The sequence below is a fragment of the Alternaria metachromatica genome (assembly GCF_023757995.1).
Source record: "Alternaria metachromatica strain BMP 0045 chromosome Unknown scaffold_19, whole genome shotgun sequence".
Taxonomy (NCBI): Eukaryota; Fungi; Ascomycota; class Dothideomycetes; order Pleosporales; family Pleosporaceae; genus Alternaria; species Alternaria metachromatica.
Genome location: NW_026055510.1, coordinates 420,754 through 437,243, shown reverse-complemented (window position 1 = coordinate 437,243; position 16,490 = coordinate 420,754). Strand labels below are relative to the sequence as shown.

Genomic DNA, 16,490 nt, shown 5'->3' with positions numbered 1-16,490 from the left:
TAAGGTGTTAGGTGCATTTACTCTCGATGGCTACGACGTACACAACGGTCACAGCGGGCATGAAGATATGGTGTAGATAGCACCACCATGACATTCGAGATACCTCCAAGACTGCTCCTTCATTACGTAACATGCACATGTGATGGTGACGAAGTAGTTGTTGGTTAATCAAACATGGCGCCATGCTGCACTTCACAATGTTCACATTGTACCAAGACATGGTAAGCCAACGAGACGATGGATAGTAGTAATCAAATTGGGTATTGTTACAATAAGAGATACGACAAGAATGCGATGCTGCTATCTCCCTAGGCGCATCTCGACCTTTGCAAAGTTGTACAGGGCTCGCAGGAAGACCTGGTAGTTGACACCCTTGTTGTCTGGTAGGTGGCTGCATTGTATGTCAGTAGGGAATCAGTGGTTCGAAGTATGGCAACTTACAAGATCTCTGTCAATCTCAGCTGCCACGGTGGGTATCCTTTAAGCTGCACTGTAGGACTGAACAGAATCAGAAGATCCGGTTCACTCGAAACGTGGTCGTTCAACTGTGCATCGATCAGGTCCGTATTGATCTGCTCTTGTCGAACATCGCCCTTCTGGGCCATCTCGGCCAGTGTGCGCGTCAGGTCAACAATGGTGTCACGGCCGTCGTGTTCGGAGAGGAGGAGGACGGTAAGATGCTGGCGTTCTTCCCCTTTGAGGTCATCGTCTGCACTCTGAGGAGGCGTGTTGGGAGGAGAGTAGGAGGATAGGTGCGGCGCACGGAGGGAGAGCGTAGGCTTGCGATGGGGTCCGAAGTAGGCTTCTAGGGTTGACCAGATGGAGGCGTGGGTTTGGGGGAGGTAGTTCTTAAGTACACCTGTTCGTTCTTGTCAGCATAGCTCTACGGCCATGATGTGAAAGACTTACCCGTCCGTTCGTAGACACTCAGAAAGGGTATGCCGGCACTTGCGGCCCAAGCTGCTATCTCACAGACATCGTTTACAAGTCCTTCCAATCCGGCTGTACCCTGACTTCCGTCGTCCTCTTGGTATTCAACTATCACACTAAGGTGCTTTGGCAGCTTCTCGAGGTCCTTGACATCGTGGGCGATGAACTCTGGGGTGCGGTGATGGTACTTGAGCAGCGAGACGACTTTGCCCCTGACAAGTCGGTAGGCGCGACGGAAGCGGAAGAAGATGCTGAATAAGAGAGCGACGACGTGGTAGATTGCGAGGTGGAGGAAGGTCTTGATGGGGCCTGCGAGTGGCTTGCGGTTCTGTTGGGCTGCGCGTTGGCGGCGATCACGGAGCGCCTTCTTCTTCTGCGCCTGCGTCTCGCTGTCGGATGGCTCAGAGGGGAGAAAGGGCTTCAGAAGTTCTTCGCGTTGCTGGACAGAGAGTTGCTTGCTTCGTCTAAAAGCGGCCTCTTGCGTGGGAGTCAGGCCTGTGGTAGCCATTACGGGCGGTGTGGAGGGTGTTGAACAACAAAATGAACGGGACAGGCAACGTCTATGGGAACAGGGTCGAGTAGTTGGAGTATGACAGAAAGGAGAGGAACAATGCGCGCGTTAGCTGGCCATGTCTGGCAGACGTAAGATGATGAAATATCCCGGTGAGGCTGGTGCATACGAAGTACGTGTGGCGCCGTGCCTGCCGAGCACAGCCAAGTATAGACGCGCATTCCGCCTGCTCCGCCATGCGCTGAGGCGCCATTACGCGGACGCTGTCGCAAGTACTGTGAGGCTGTAGACCACTGACAGATTGTTTTGCATCTTTGTATACGGCCTACCCAGGCTGGACTGGTGGCATCATAGTGCATGGGGTCACCCGTTGTTCGTTCGGCTGGAGCTGCTGCGAGTGCGGACCTGGTACCGAGGCGTGGGGTGTCCACGGGTGCGACAAGCCACAGTCGCGACTCGGACATGTTACACGCTCCATCACCACATGCAAATCACTGCAACAGGAGACATTTACGCCTAATACCATGCGGGAGTGAAAGAGGCGTATCCTTTAGCAAAACCCGGCAATTTCATGCCCTGCGACGGCTCAATCAGCACCTCCAGGGCAACCGGGGGCATTGGCGCGCTGGGCTGCTACGATAGACGTCCGTGATAGTAGACTCGAGTGATACCCAGCACCCAAGGCGCAGTTGCCCACACTTCTGCAACCATGCAGCGCATCAGCTCCGATGGCTCGTCGGTACTCACCCACCAGACGTCGAGGAATTCGATACGCGCGCCGCAGTTCACCCTAGAGAAGTTCACCGTAAGCAGCCGTACAGCTTCCGCTTGGTTTCCTCTGTTGACTCTCACAGAGCAAAGACTTCCTGGTCAAAGACTTCATCGAGGACCTCTCCCAAATTGCCGTACCTGCGACACGACGCTCCGGAGGCGCTGCCGGCCAGCAGACATTCGACCCCAAGCCGCTCATTCGCACGTTCGAACACGCCCTCACACGACTCAACAGTCTGTCTGAAGACCTAGAAGAGAAGGAGACTGAGCTTTCCACGGCTGTGCGTCGGGCGGAGCTGCAACACAACCAGAATGTCGAATCGCTTGGGAGACGGCTGGAGACGGCCATGGATAAGTTCCAAAGGCTTGACAGCTCGCTGAACGGCAATGATGAGGGAGGGTCCGATACTGGGGGTAACGTGGCCATGCGCATCGGAGAGCGACTCGAAGAGCTCGATCGCCAGCGGAAGCGAGCCCTGGACGCAAAGTTCCTGATTGAATGCTGGCAAGAAGTCAGCGAACGAGGCGAACTCATGATCCTCGAGGACCAGCGAAAGAACGGCGACATAGTACGATGCGCTGAGATTGCACGTCAACTACTGCGCATCAGCACGCGTCTCGACCCAGAGGGCAGCCAGCGAGTCAACGGAGAGGTACAAAACGGCATGAAGAGGAGAACGGTGCACCAGTCAAGACACAACACGAAGGAGGTCATCGAGAAGTTCTTGGAGAACCTGGAGCAGGACCTTCTCAGCAAGTTTCAGGAATGCTATGCGCGTCCAAACTACGCTGGCATGCGCGACTGTGCCATTGCGCTCAAGGGGTTCAACGACGGAGCTAGTGTCATTGGAACATACGTCAACCAGCACTCTTTCTTCATCGACCGCATGCAGCTGAATGGCGAAGACCTAGCGACGGATTTGGAGACTTGGGATCGCCTTCAAGATCCTGATGCGGAACCACCGGGCGTCGAGCCTACGCTACAGTCTCTGATCGACGAAGTCAAGATTGTCGTTCAGGATGAGTCCGCCATCATCAAACGAGCATTCCCGTACTACGAGGAGGTGCTCATCAAGTTCCTCGAGCGCATCTTCCAGCAGTCGATACAAAGCCGATTGGAGATGGTGCTCGATAAAGCAGGAGAACTGTCTTCACTCGCATTTCTGCGCTCACTGCAGGCATCGAGGAGCTACATCACGCAGTTGGTGGACGACCTAAAATCACATGGGTTGACAGAACATCCAGAGCCTGCTACATCGGCGGTTGCAGCTACCCTTGATCAGCAACTGGAAGAGCTCTTCTCCTCCTACTTTATCGGAGAGAAGTATATCGAGCGCGAAAAGAAGAACCTGGAGGAATTGTACTCCTCGCTATTGCTCAAGTTTACAATCTATCACTCGCGACGCAGCAAGATGCCCACCTCATACTTCGGATCGCTGGCCCAGCGAGGTAAGGAGTTGGCTGCATCCGCTCGTGACAAGTATATGGAACGCCTTGAAAGTACCGAGCTGCCCGCTAGTCAAAAAGCAACGCTGCTCCGCATTGCTGGCTTGAAAGAAGACCAACAAGAGAAGAAAGACATCGAGGTGACGGATGAAGATGGCAGGCTATCGCTACCAGTCGCTAAGCGTATGCTCAAGTGGCTGGCAGAAGGTGTTGGGCGTGGACTTGAGCTGTCGCCTGGTAATGAGACGCCGAAGGACGTGCAAATACTACTGAACCTACTGCTACGGCAGATGGGCGAGATCTATCTGGAGACGGCACTAGACGCGTAAGTCATACCTGCTTGAATTGCGCATCCTTACTAACACCAAAACAGTGCACAAGACCATGCCGTTTCTCAAGAGAACTCCAAGACAGCTCCTGATCTCGCCCACTTCCCGTCGCTACACGCCATCACCACAATTCTACATCTTCTCCAACAAACCACTACAACCATCGTCCTCCCCCTTTGCACACCCAATCTCACCATACGCCGCGACATCGAAAAGTCCGCGAATAGCACAACGTCGACCCTTGAATCCAAACTATCCAACATCCTCAATCTCACACTCACAGCATCTCTCAACTGGGTGAGCAGGTGTCTGTCTCAACAAAAGAAGACCGACTTCCGACCCAAAGAAGACGATCTGATGGTCACAACCGAAACACAAGCTTGTCGCGACGTCTCCGCGTTCCTAACCCGCGTCGCCTCTCAAGCCTCCGCCGCCCTCTCCGGCCGCAACCTTTCCCTTTTCCTCGCTGAACTCGCTCGCGGTCTGCGATCCCTCGTTCTATCTCACCTCCTCAAGTTCACCATCTCACAAGTCGGTGGTCTCAGTGTATCCAAAGACATGAACCGCTATGTTGAGCTCGTGAGAGCATGGCCTACGGGCGATGAACTGGAACCGGGTGCCATGGATGTGTTGACGGATGTCAGTACGTTGTTCATTATTGGACCGGAGGCGTTGAGGGATAGGCTTAGGGCTGCGGGTGGACAGGATGCGCAGGAGCTGAAGGGCTTCATTGCTAGGAGAGATGATGTTGGAACTGTGGGGGTGCAGAGTGTGCTTAGTGGTTTGTAAAGATTCAACGTTCATATAAGCTTGCGGAGCTATGAATACATTACCAGTACATTGAAATTGTCCACGAAATACACAGCGAACGTCATTCTGAACATGCGCCACGGACTTTTCTGGACATCAACCAATCATGTTGAAGCCAGGATCCGGACGCCATGCACAGCCAAGCAACAAAACTCATGCAGGGTCCGGGTATCGCGGGTCTGAATGTTAACAGTCGAGTTGGTAACTCAGGCCTAGAGGTCTAGATGTTTGGAGAGAGTGGTTCGGCGCATGTCATTAGTACTTAGCGGGGAGGAAGTGACGTCCAAGGTGAGATGCCGCACTGCACACCATATAGTGTATAAGAGGAAGTAACGACCCATAAACTTAGCTATCACGAAATCATCATCATCATCAACCATCACCTCTCAACGGCCGTTCCTTCTACATCCGAATACATCTTCCCAAACACCCTCAACGCACCCATCCAACCGCAACCATTTGTATCACAAGCGCCCTCGTGGCGTTGCTCGCCTGCTTTAGCGGCAAATCGTCATCGCACTCACGTTCACGCTCACAATCGCACTCATCGAAGTCGAGATCGAAGTCCAGGCAGAGACGAAGTTCAAGCAAGCGCTCTACGCGTTCTGGGCATCCACATAGGAGTTCGAGAGATTATCCGCATCGTTCGCACGCTCCGAGGCGCGTTTACTAGGTGGCTTGTCTTTCGGGGGTTGGGGGATGGGCGGGGAATGTTGGATGATGGGACGGAGGGGCGGGTATGGTGTGTAGAGTTTGTATGTGTTGGATTTTGGATATATCAGAGTGAGATTTTAGGTGATAGCACCTGGGCAGTGGAGGGGGCAGGGTCGTGTGAGAGGAAGCAGAATTGCGGGTGCAGGTAAACATGGCAGCATGATCAGAAGAGCACATGGACAAGTACAAAGGTTTTGCAGAAGAGAACCCCCAAGTGGTACTTCATTACCCATCGGGAGTGCTTGGGCTTAGAGGAGGGCGGTGGTAATGTCATGGGGAACTATGAAAGATTCAAAGTTTACCTTTACCTTCACCTTCATATATGCTGCGCATCTACCACCACTTACCAAACACTAGCGCGAGTACCGAGCACTAGCCGACTATAAACTGGCCTTGTCGTCGATGTCAACTTCCACGACTCTCTAACATCACATCATGGCGCGTCCTGACCTCGAGAAACGCAATCGAAAGACTCCTGCCTCCAAGACGACAAGCAAAGTCGCAAAGCCCAGTGTTTCTCGCGTTACCAGAAGTGAGACACTACGTCGGGCAGCCATGTAACTACTTTTCCAGTCCTCCGCTATCTGCAATCAGCTGATGAGATGGTGTTCAGTGCTCAGCATAACAGTAACTCCCCTCTCCTTCGCCTACCAGCAGAAATCCGGAACCAGATCTACGACTACGTTATAGGAGGCCAGACTTACGTAGTTGATAAGACATATTGGGAATCACGGTACTGGCTCACCCGACAAGATGGTATTGGCTTCCTTTGGCGTCATCAGACAGCTCTCTCCCGAACTTGCCGCCAATTTCGCCACGATACAAGTGTGCTTCCCTTCCAGAAAAACAGCTTCACGGCCAACTATAACGACACTTCCTTAACCATGAACAGATGGATGTGTTCATTGCAGCCGTATCACGCAAGTGCCATACAGACCATATTGTGGGGATTCTTGCCACCACACAGCAACCTCGAGGCTCTGGAACTTCTCTTGGCTGAGTGGGTGGGAATCAAGAGGGCTGGGGTATATCGCTACAACTATTCAAGTCAGACCGCAACAACTCAAAAAGCTCTGGAGACTGCAGGTTTCGAGTTTGATGACAGAGGTGAAGATAGTATCTGGGGGTACACCTTAATGTGGTATGAGCGGTCTTGATCAGCTCATCAGTAAGTGACTATTACACAATTCTTTTGCTATATCGGCTGACGTGAATTTCCAGACATGTCGCGTTACCATGTCGCGCTTGCTGAACTCGGTCAAGAATATCGGCATGCTCTATTGGTGGGTTTTGGATTCTACCTATTGCTTGACCACCAGCAACGGACTCAAAGATTTTAGTACCTTCCTAGCTAAAGCGGTTCAATACTCCCAGTGGTTGGATAACCATGAATAATTTGCTTTGACCTTTTTCAGCTCTCATTTCCTTCTGCGCAGCAGCAAAAGTCTTTAAACGATTACTATACCGATAGCATATACGATATGAGAGACATTTAACTGCTTTCAAGAACATTGATTCTCATAATGATTACTTGTGTGATCTTCCTATCTTCCACACGATCTATCAACTTAGCCTCTACCCCAATGGCTCAATGGTAGTTATCCACAATGTCATAACCACGAGAAAACCGATCATCAACCCTTCGAAAGCCTCGAAGTGGCCCTTTGCTCTGCACTGACTTCGCTTTAAGCCACTTCTGCAGTATCACCATCAACCTCTCTTTATAGACTGCCTCAAGTCGTTCAAACGTCTGCCATTTATGCTCCCGCAGTAATTCCAGGTGAAGCAAGTCTGACCTACATCGCACGTGAGTAAAAATACGTTACTGGACTCTTTCTGTAAATCATAAACCACTCACCAGTATATCCCAACCTCTACATTCTTCCCCTGTATAGCGCTACCGATCTCCTCAAAGCACTCTCGCAAAGGTATATTTGTTTCGATACCACTCCATTCCCACTCTTTCATAGCTTTCATCTCCCCAGCCGTTGGTAGCGTTTTGGAGAATATCAAGTGATCGCGTGGTAGACATTCTACCACATGCAAGCCCAGGTCGAGATGGGTAAGCGCCGGGAATTTCGCCAGAAGATTCGACGCAAACCATAATTTAGACTGCTCCACCATACCGTTTCTTTCGTCGAACAAACGGATAGAGTACAACGGCAGCGAAAGCTTCCGTATAAGAGAAAGGTTATGTGCCCCAATCTTCAGCCAAAAGGTCGTGAGGAGACTCTGGTAGCCGTATTTCCCGTGTGCGGGTATGAGATTGAAGCAGTAGAAGCCGAAGAAGTAAGTGCGCACCTCTTGTGAGATTTGGCGGCTTGTCAACATGAGACTCCAGAGGATGGGCCGCGCGGATGATTGGAGTGCTTGAAAGGTGCGGCGGTAGCAAAGGCGGACACCGACCGAGAGTGAATCAGGGTCGCGTTTGTTGAAGAGGTATCGGTAAATTTGCTGTCGGACTTCTAGGGGAAGCTTTTCGAAAGAAGATTTTGCGTGTTGGGTCGGAGGGGATGGAACAGTAGGGTTTAGTTTTATCGCAGATAGGGTAGTCGTGATGCCGTCTAGTGTTGCGGATGAGGAAGACATGACTGAGAGATGTTGCCCGATGGCGCCACAGTATCTTGAATATGAATGTAGAGCGAGTTGAGGGATCAAGAAGGTAGAGCTTTGGTTGACTGCGTGTATTGTTGATGAAAGACTGCACCCGGGTAGATAAGTAGGCTAGGGGACTGCAAAGTCCAAACCGCGGTAGCTCGTAGCTCACCCAGTTAGATTCGCCACATGTACTCGCAGAGAAATGGCACCCCCATTCACTCGACCTGTCAGCGCTCCATAGCAAGTACTCTAGCTTATCGTTCTCTTCACCCGCTTGACAAGTCGCTACAGTCTTGCTGGCTTATCGAAAGCAAACAGCGACCTCCCCTTCTTCTCACCATCTTGCCAAACCCATCCGCTTTTACCCACAATCTCGACCGCACCACTAGCCATCTGTCGCAATGTACTTTCATCTCCATGGTTCGAGAGGAAACGTTTGTTGCTGCTCTTTAAGCGACCGATAATGTGACCTCGAAGCGGGCTGCCGTCTCGGTTGAACTCTACGGTGTAAGTTTCGACAACAGCCTCGCCCTCTGGGTCGAAAACGAGCTCGGGCGCGGGCACATCAGTAATTTGCGGCGGTAGAGGGTTCTCTGTCGGATAGTTTCCTTCTCTTCTAGGCTCTTTCGACAATATCACGACGTACTGATAGCTCAGAACGCCGCCATTGCAGAGCACCAGTCCTTTCTGGCCTTTGCCGTCTCTCAGCTGTCGCGTCATCTCAGTGAGCGCATGCATCGAGTAGTTATTACCAGCTCCACCAAACGATGTCAGACCACCAAGTATCGTCAATGGCTTTTGACGACCAACCACAGGTATTCCTAGATGCTGCGCCGCAATCTTAGGCACGATAGGGAAGCAGGAGTATATATCAACTATATCCATCTCTTCTTTGGTCGTACCAGATGTCTTCAAACTCGCATCGATAGAGCGCGATATACTGGGCGAAGAGTAGAAGTTCGGTCGTTTCCAGAACTCATCGTCGTCCTTCGTTCCCGCGCCGCCAAGCGGATAAACCCATTTCGACTCGGGAACACCTAACCTTTTGGCGAAGGAAGTCGATGTAAGGATGACTGCAGAGGCAAGATTAACCGTGTTGAAGGCGTTCATAAGCAGGGGATCTGCGCGTGTGATGTAAGCGTCCGTTCCTAATGCGGAAAAAGGTGAGACCAACAAGGATAGCATATCATCCTGTTCTTCTTCCCAATAGTCTTGATGTCCTCTTCACTACTTGCAGTTCCTTGACCCCATGCGTACTCATTATTCTTTGCGACGTCTGCAAATTCAGCATACAGCTTTGCACTCTCTTCGTGGTTTGCCTTCAGCGTCTGCCCGCGATGCGCACGGAACGCATTTTCGTAAAGTGGGTAGACATGTATTGGCGCACCAATCTTGTGAATAGCTCCGAGGTCTTTGCCAGAGTCAGTAGAAGAAAGGGTCTGCCAGAGAGAGGAAACCGCACTATTTCCTAGGTCGCGACCTGTTGGTGTGAAAACCGAATCTACGGCTTCGGACGGAGCTGTCCAGCCTGGTGGAGGAAGCTTCTTTGCAGCTGCACACGCGGATACTGGTACACTTAGCGATGAGTGGAGACGACGGAAAGGCATGCGGTACGCACACGAAGCTAATGCTTCACCTCCAGTTACAACCGCGACTTTGCATTCGCCTTTTGCAATCCTCTTAGCGGCCTCATCGAAGAGCTTTCCTGGTTTATCGCCTCCATGTTCGGAATATCTCTTCCATTTCAGACTCTGATCAACGCCCAGCTTCTCTGCCAAAAGCCCGGGTAGATCTGGATACGGCCAAGTCCACGTCTTGACGACATCGATGCTGTCGATTGATGACTGCAAATCGGTCTTCGAAAAAGATGCAGTGTCGCTGATGGCTTTCTGGATGGCTTCTAACATCAGTGTCGCGGGCTCCTTCGCATCCGCGATGGCCGTAGAGCGGTTCTTAATGTCGCCTACGCCAATGATCACGGGCGTATTGGTGGACATCATGTCGGGTTGAAAGATTAAGCGCAAGACGGGCGCAGTTTGATCTCTCGGTGTGAAATGCAGTTCTACTTATGTCACGTACTCCGTGATTGAAAGCATGGCTTCCATTGCATGCCGGAGAGTCATGGTTGACGTGAGGAGTCGGATTTGCCGAGGTACAAACGACGCGAACCACTGCCGCATGCGCTGCTCATGTCCTCGACGCGTCAGTTCCGGTCATCGCGATTGATGCATTATCTGCAACAGTCTTCCAGTCTCTCCATGCAGCGTATAACAATACGACAAAAGCCTGGCCCTCCGGATTGATACCGTCGAGCGGCGTCCGCTGACCCTCCTTCAGTGAGTTAACCACAGGTGCCGCAACACCAGTTTCCTCATCTAGATGGCAACTGACAGACTCCAACTTACGCGTCGCCCATCCTACATATCGTTCTCCGAATGTGCCAGGCTCGAGGACCGCCATCCTGAAGACCGTAGCTGCCATTAACGCCGTCCCAGCAACCTCTGCAAACCATGTCTCGTCATCGAGATAGTTGCGCAACAGGCCGGATGCATCGGTATCAGCCTCTATCACGCCGTCAAGAATGCCTTTGGTCATATCTAGTAGTATCTTCTGCTCATCAGCGGTTTCCGGTTCATGTTGAGATTTGCGCAATGTTGCTAGGACCCTAGTCATCCCAGCCGCAGCCCAGGCATTGCTCGTACACCACGCGCCGTCATCGCTCTTTACGCTGTCTGTGCTCTCGACATTGGCGATGTGTCGCCAATACCCTTTCGATGTGCCCAGCACCTCCCAGTATAGCTGGCACTGCCGTACACTCTCTTTCATCATATCTATGTCTGAGGTGAAGACACCGTCGTATGCAAGAGCAGGCGGCACCATGTAGATGAAGTCTGCCCACAAAGAAGGGTACTCATCGCGATGCGATATCGCGCCATTGCTGTATCTGGGCGTGGTGGAGAGCAGGTCGTGCAGCTGGCGATTTACAGCGGAGAGGTAAGGATTGTCAGGCGCTTGCGAGGTTGTTGATTTGTAGAGCAACAAGGCCGGAATGCAGAGAGATGTCGGATCGGACGACGAACCTAGTTACTGCCTTTAGCATGCGTTGGATGAAATTTGAGAGAAGAGAGCTTACCGTTACCTTCGCACAGTCTCGCCCTGTTCGTCTGTATGAATGGTTTCACATATCGCAACGCCTCTACATCCTCTATCGTCAACTCTGGTATCTCGCCCCCGGGAAATGGGTCATGAAAGATGCTATAATGAGGATCTCTGTACTCGAGTAGCGCTTCAAACACGGTGCCGTACTCCCAGCTATGTGATGCAGTTTCCTGCGCTTTGGAGAGAACTTTGTCCATCACAACCTGCGGAATCATATCGCGAACTTCCCGATTGATGCTTTATATTGGTTTCTAGGGTCGACGGGGATTGTAGCTTCGAAGCGCGTGCATACACGTCTGCGGTATGACGTTCGCGACGCGCATATGGTGTCATCTCCGCGCCTTCGCTTCCTGCCGCGGGCAGGTGCAGAAAGCTTGGTGAGGGGTTATTGTTCCTTCCAAGCACCCTCGAAGCTTGACCTAACAGCCTGCAGCAAAGCAGCGCAGCGCTAAAGCAAACTATGCTCTCTACTCTTGCTGCACAGCCTGTATAACGCCCTTACTAACGCTATAGACTTTCTACTTTGTACTGCTAAGCTAACTTTAAGTTATAGCATAGTTATGTGCAATTTATAATACTTAGCTACTTACTCTACGCGTTGCTTATTTTATACTATTATAATATATTAATAATATAATACTTTATAAATGCACATTTATAACTCTATTATACTGCCTATATCTCTATATTAATATATATACTATTAAAATGCTGTAGTTATATAATTAAAATAAGCTAAAGGCTCTAAATAAGACATAACGTAAGGCTCTTAAAATCTAATACTATAATAGTGTCTTTAAGCGCCTACTAGCAGATATTTATCTTCTAGCTAACACTAGTCTCTTACTTTAACTTAATACTAAATTTATATTAATAATATTCTATAGCTATATACGTCTACTACGCATTTATTATAATCTCTATAATAGTAGTCTTCTTAAACTAGAAAACTATTAGCTTTCTTAAGAAGATATAAAAGAATTACGTACTTATAAAGTTAGTAAAATATTAATAGTAATACTATAATATATTAAGATTATATTAGCATTACTCTATTTAAGAGCCTCTATTACTGCGTTTAATATACTCTAGTTAACTAAATAGTTACTAACGCGCTAACCTATAAAGTTGTATAATATACGCTAAACGCCTTTAGCATATTAACTATTATAATAAGTACTCTAGTATAGCTATAAATAGCTTTGCTTATGTTATTAATATTACTAGAAAGACTAGAGATTAAGTAATAGCTCTCTTTACTATACGTATATACATCTACTAGCTATATAAACTAAGCTTACCTAGTAAAGTATATTTAATATAGTATATATAGAGCTAGTAGAACTATATCTAATACGTACTGCAACTACCTAGAGACTTAAGTTAATATTTACTAATTTAACTACTTGTTTATAAAGCACTATAAGTATCTAGTACCTAAGCTTAGAGACCTTTACTACTCTAAGATAATAGAAGATTTATAAAAGAAGATAATATTCTACTATATTATAGTTAAGAATAAGAACCTAGATTCTATAATATCTAAAGCTAATTTGTAAGTAGATCTTATAAAGTGTAGCTACTCTATTATTAATATATTATAGTCTTTATATTACTTAGAAAAGACTACTTAAGTAGAAAAAGCTCTATATAAGACAAACACTAGACTACTATATTACTATTTAAGAAGAGAAAACTAATAGACTAGATTACTCTCTACGTAAATATATATACTATAGCTACGTAATAAAGGCTTAAGAGAGTGCTTGCTATTATAAGGTTAAGATTCTTAACACTATATTAGGCGTTAATATTCTATACTTTATTAAACTTATTAGCGCTTAAGCTTCTATTAAGTCTAGTGTATATAGTGTTATTAAGAACGTTTATAGTAGTAAGAAGAGATTATATAGTAAGACATTCTATAACTACTAGTAAATATTTTACTAAAGGCGTTAGGCGTTAATTATCTATAAGAAAAAGGTAAAATAATTTATTTAAATAATAATAAAGCTACAAAATACTCTTATATCTTCTAGTTTATTATACTTCTTAACGTTACTATCTACCTCTAAGTTATTATTATAGCTAAAGGCATTTATAACTATGCGCCTCTGCCTTCTAAATAACTACCTTCTACCTATATAGAGTAACTTATCGCTGTTATAATTATAGTAATAACACTCTTAATAACCTATAGTATAGACGCCTTAGCTAATAACTAAATTATTATTAATATATTATCTAGTATAGTTCTAATAATTGTTGTAACTTTGTAAACTTCTTAAAGAGTATAGAGTAAAGATACTTAGCAAATTATATATAGTATTTACTAATACTAATCGCCTTGCGCGCTACTTCTGCATAGCTAAGTATATAGTAAATCTAATAGGTAATAGTTTATAGAGACTATAGTAGAAGTTTAACTAGTATTATAAGACAAAACTAGATATAAGCACGCTAGTATAGTTATATAGTTAACTAACTCTACTAATACTATAGTAGCGCTATATTTAAACTATTAAAGCTAAAGAAGATAACTACTCTATAATTTACTTCTTTAAAGAATAAGTAGATAACTTTCTTCTTTAATTTTTATTTAAAGTAGACATATTCTTTAAGCGCGTACACAACTCTAATATAAATAAAGTTATCTTTACCTATTATTATCTATAGTAGCGTAAAGTTATAATATCTAGTTAGATTATTATATTATATAATTTAACTAAAGAATACTATAAGTGTTTTTATTAGTTTTTCTAAGCTGTGTAGAATTGCACTAGACGTGTACTACGCTAGCGCTATCTCTATAAGCAAAGAGCTATAGCTTTCTAGACTATAGTTACTAATATAGATAGTAAGTAAATAGCAGGTATATAGTAAAGCTACTACTATCTAATACTGTACTAATATATTGCGCAAGGTCTTAGAGCGTATCTATTAGATATTAACCTAAAGTATTATATTTAGTAATAGTAGCTAAAGTAGGTTATAATATTTTATAGCGTTTACTTTGCCTATAGTATTAAGAGAGTATTATATTCTATTTAAGATAAAAAGATAAGAGAAAAAGCGCGTGTATTAATATTTAGCCTATATATAGTTAAAAGTAAAGAGAAATACAAATCTATATATTGCGCACTAATAAGTTAGTATATTAATTTCTAAACTCGCACCTATTAACTAAGTTATAGACTCTAGTAAATCTACTCTTTTCTTTTAGGCTAGGCATAAATTAATTCTAGTTATTACATCTAGCCTTAATCTATATATGTCTAACATTAACGTGTATATCTTCTAGACTACCTATTAATATAGTAATATAGTAGAATAAGTAGCTAATAAAGGCTATATATTTAGTAGTACTAGATAGAATATTATATTAGCGATATATAAGTATATACGTTTTCTTAATAGTATAAGTATTTTATTAACCTTACTAGTGCTATAGAGCTTAACTATCGCAATCTTACCTAGAGATAGAACTACTTTACTACTAGTATTCTATATCTTAAATAGAACACATTATAATTCTTAAGTATATATAGTTTTAAGTCTAGAAAGAGTAAGTGTTACTTAAAGAAAATATTAGTAGCTAATATATTACTAACTTACTGCCTAGTGCGCTAGTAGCGTAGACGTAACGTAGAACTCTTAGTTAATAGTTATCTTAACGCTGTAACTAACAATAAAATTCTTATAGTAGCTAACTCTAGTAGTAGTTCTAACTACTATAGAAGAAGATATATAGCTACTATTTATTAACGCAGTGCTAGAGGTATTCTACAATTTCTACCTATATAGTTATTAGTTTAATTAGAGTTACTACTAAAGCAGTAATAGATAGAGGCTAAGACTCTAGCGCTAGTCTAACTAGGCTTATAATATATTGCATCTCTTAGCCTTCTAACGCTGCAATTAAGATCTAGTTCTATAGTAGTTATTAACTTTACAACACTAATACGCCTATACGTTTAATATTTTATATTATAAAAACCTAGCTAATTACTCTATAGATTTACCTGTTAATAGCTTACTAAGTAATTACTATAACTAGACTCTAGTTCTAATAACTCTATTAGAGACAGCTAATATTGCAGTTCTATTACTATAAATATTAATAACTTCTCTAAACCTAAAATTAATAAGCTAGATCTTATAAGCCTAACACTAAGGTAAGCCTTACTACGTAATATATTAGTACTAAGCTAACGCGCCTTTTAGACTAACGCGTCTACTTATAGTACTACTCTCTAACGCGCTAGTATTTAAGAACCTTAGTAGTAATATTCTACTATCTACCTCTTGCGTACTACTTCTATTAGATTTATCTAACGTTTCTCTACTCTATACGCAGAGTTTACTATCTTAGTTATCTAGCTCTCTACTAAAGCGTAGACACTATAACATACTTAATAAGTTTTAATTATTACTCTCTAAATAGTTAGACTACTTCTCTATAATAAGCTCTGCGCTACTAGTTACATAGTTAGATTAGTTAAGTAGATTATTATTACTAAGCGTTGCTTACTAAGAGCGCAGAATAGCTACGCAGAATTAGAGTCTAATAACTTCTAGCGCTTTGTATATTACTTAACTTTATGTATATATTATATATTACTAATCTACTAGTAATCTATCTCTACCTGCCTAAACTATTACTTCTAGAAATAGTAGTTTTATACTAACTACTCTTAGTTAAGTGTTTAAGACTAATTCTACTAAGACTATAAACGCGTTAGAGTTCTAGTAACAGAAGTTATAGAAGCTTAAAAGACAGCTTATTCTTCTTTTATATTAGATTAATTTATATAAGAAGTAGCTTAAGCTTACTAGCCTTAATTCTACTTTTAGTAATAGCTCTAGCTAAAGTGTTTATCTAAATATATCTTATAATATATTACTATAAGCTTATAGAACCTTGCGTATATAATCTTATAATATATTATTAAACTTATATTAATGCCTCTCTTTGCCTAGGCGCCTAGTACTAATTATTGCTAAGACTTATAATTCTCTAACAATACTACCTAATATTACTACGTTTACATTAAAAGTGTATTATATAATAACCTTAGTCTAAACTATATAATAATTATTATATTAGTATTTGTTATTGTAAATAATTATAGATAGAGTAATACTATACCTTTAGTCTACATTATATAGTGTTAGTGTAGCTTAGACGTTATTATAAAACACTAATATTTCTTATTTTTATA

At 44.5% G+C, this 16,490-nt stretch overlaps 3 protein-coding genes across 3 annotated transcripts; 1 reads left to right on the top strand and 2 right to left on the bottom strand.

The window, feature by feature from the left end:
- Positions 1–300: 300 nt before the first annotated feature.
- J4E83_007628 (uncharacterized protein) lies at positions 301–1,438 on the bottom strand (the record flags this gene model as incomplete). The annotated part of the gene is made up of 3 exons (XM_049334531.1): positions 301–391; positions 442–859; positions 910–1,438. The coding sequence occupies 3 exons, from the start codon at positions 1,436–1,438 to the stop codon at positions 301–303; spliced, it is 1,038 nt and encodes a 345-aa protein (XP_049186417.1).
- A 712-nt stretch (positions 1,439–2,150) lies between these two features.
- On the top strand, positions 2,151–4,776 carry J4E83_007627 (uncharacterized protein; the record flags this gene model as incomplete). Its single annotated transcript, XM_049334530.1, has 3 exons — positions 2,151–2,246; positions 2,296–3,983; positions 4,032–4,776. 3 exons carry the CDS (start codon positions 2,151–2,153, stop codon positions 4,774–4,776), a joined length of 2,529 nt encoding a protein of 842 aa, XP_049186416.1.
- Positions 4,777–8,394: 3,618 nt separating this feature from the next.
- Positions 8,395–11,483, bottom strand: J4E83_007626 (uncharacterized protein; the record flags this gene model as incomplete). Its single annotated transcript, XM_049334529.1, has 4 exons — positions 8,395–9,230; positions 9,284–10,072; positions 10,416–11,189; positions 11,243–11,483. The coding sequence occupies 4 exons, from the start codon at positions 11,481–11,483 to the stop codon at positions 8,395–8,397; spliced, it is 2,640 nt and encodes an 879-aa protein (XP_049186415.1).
- Between the last annotated feature and the right edge of the window lie 5,007 nt (positions 11,484–16,490).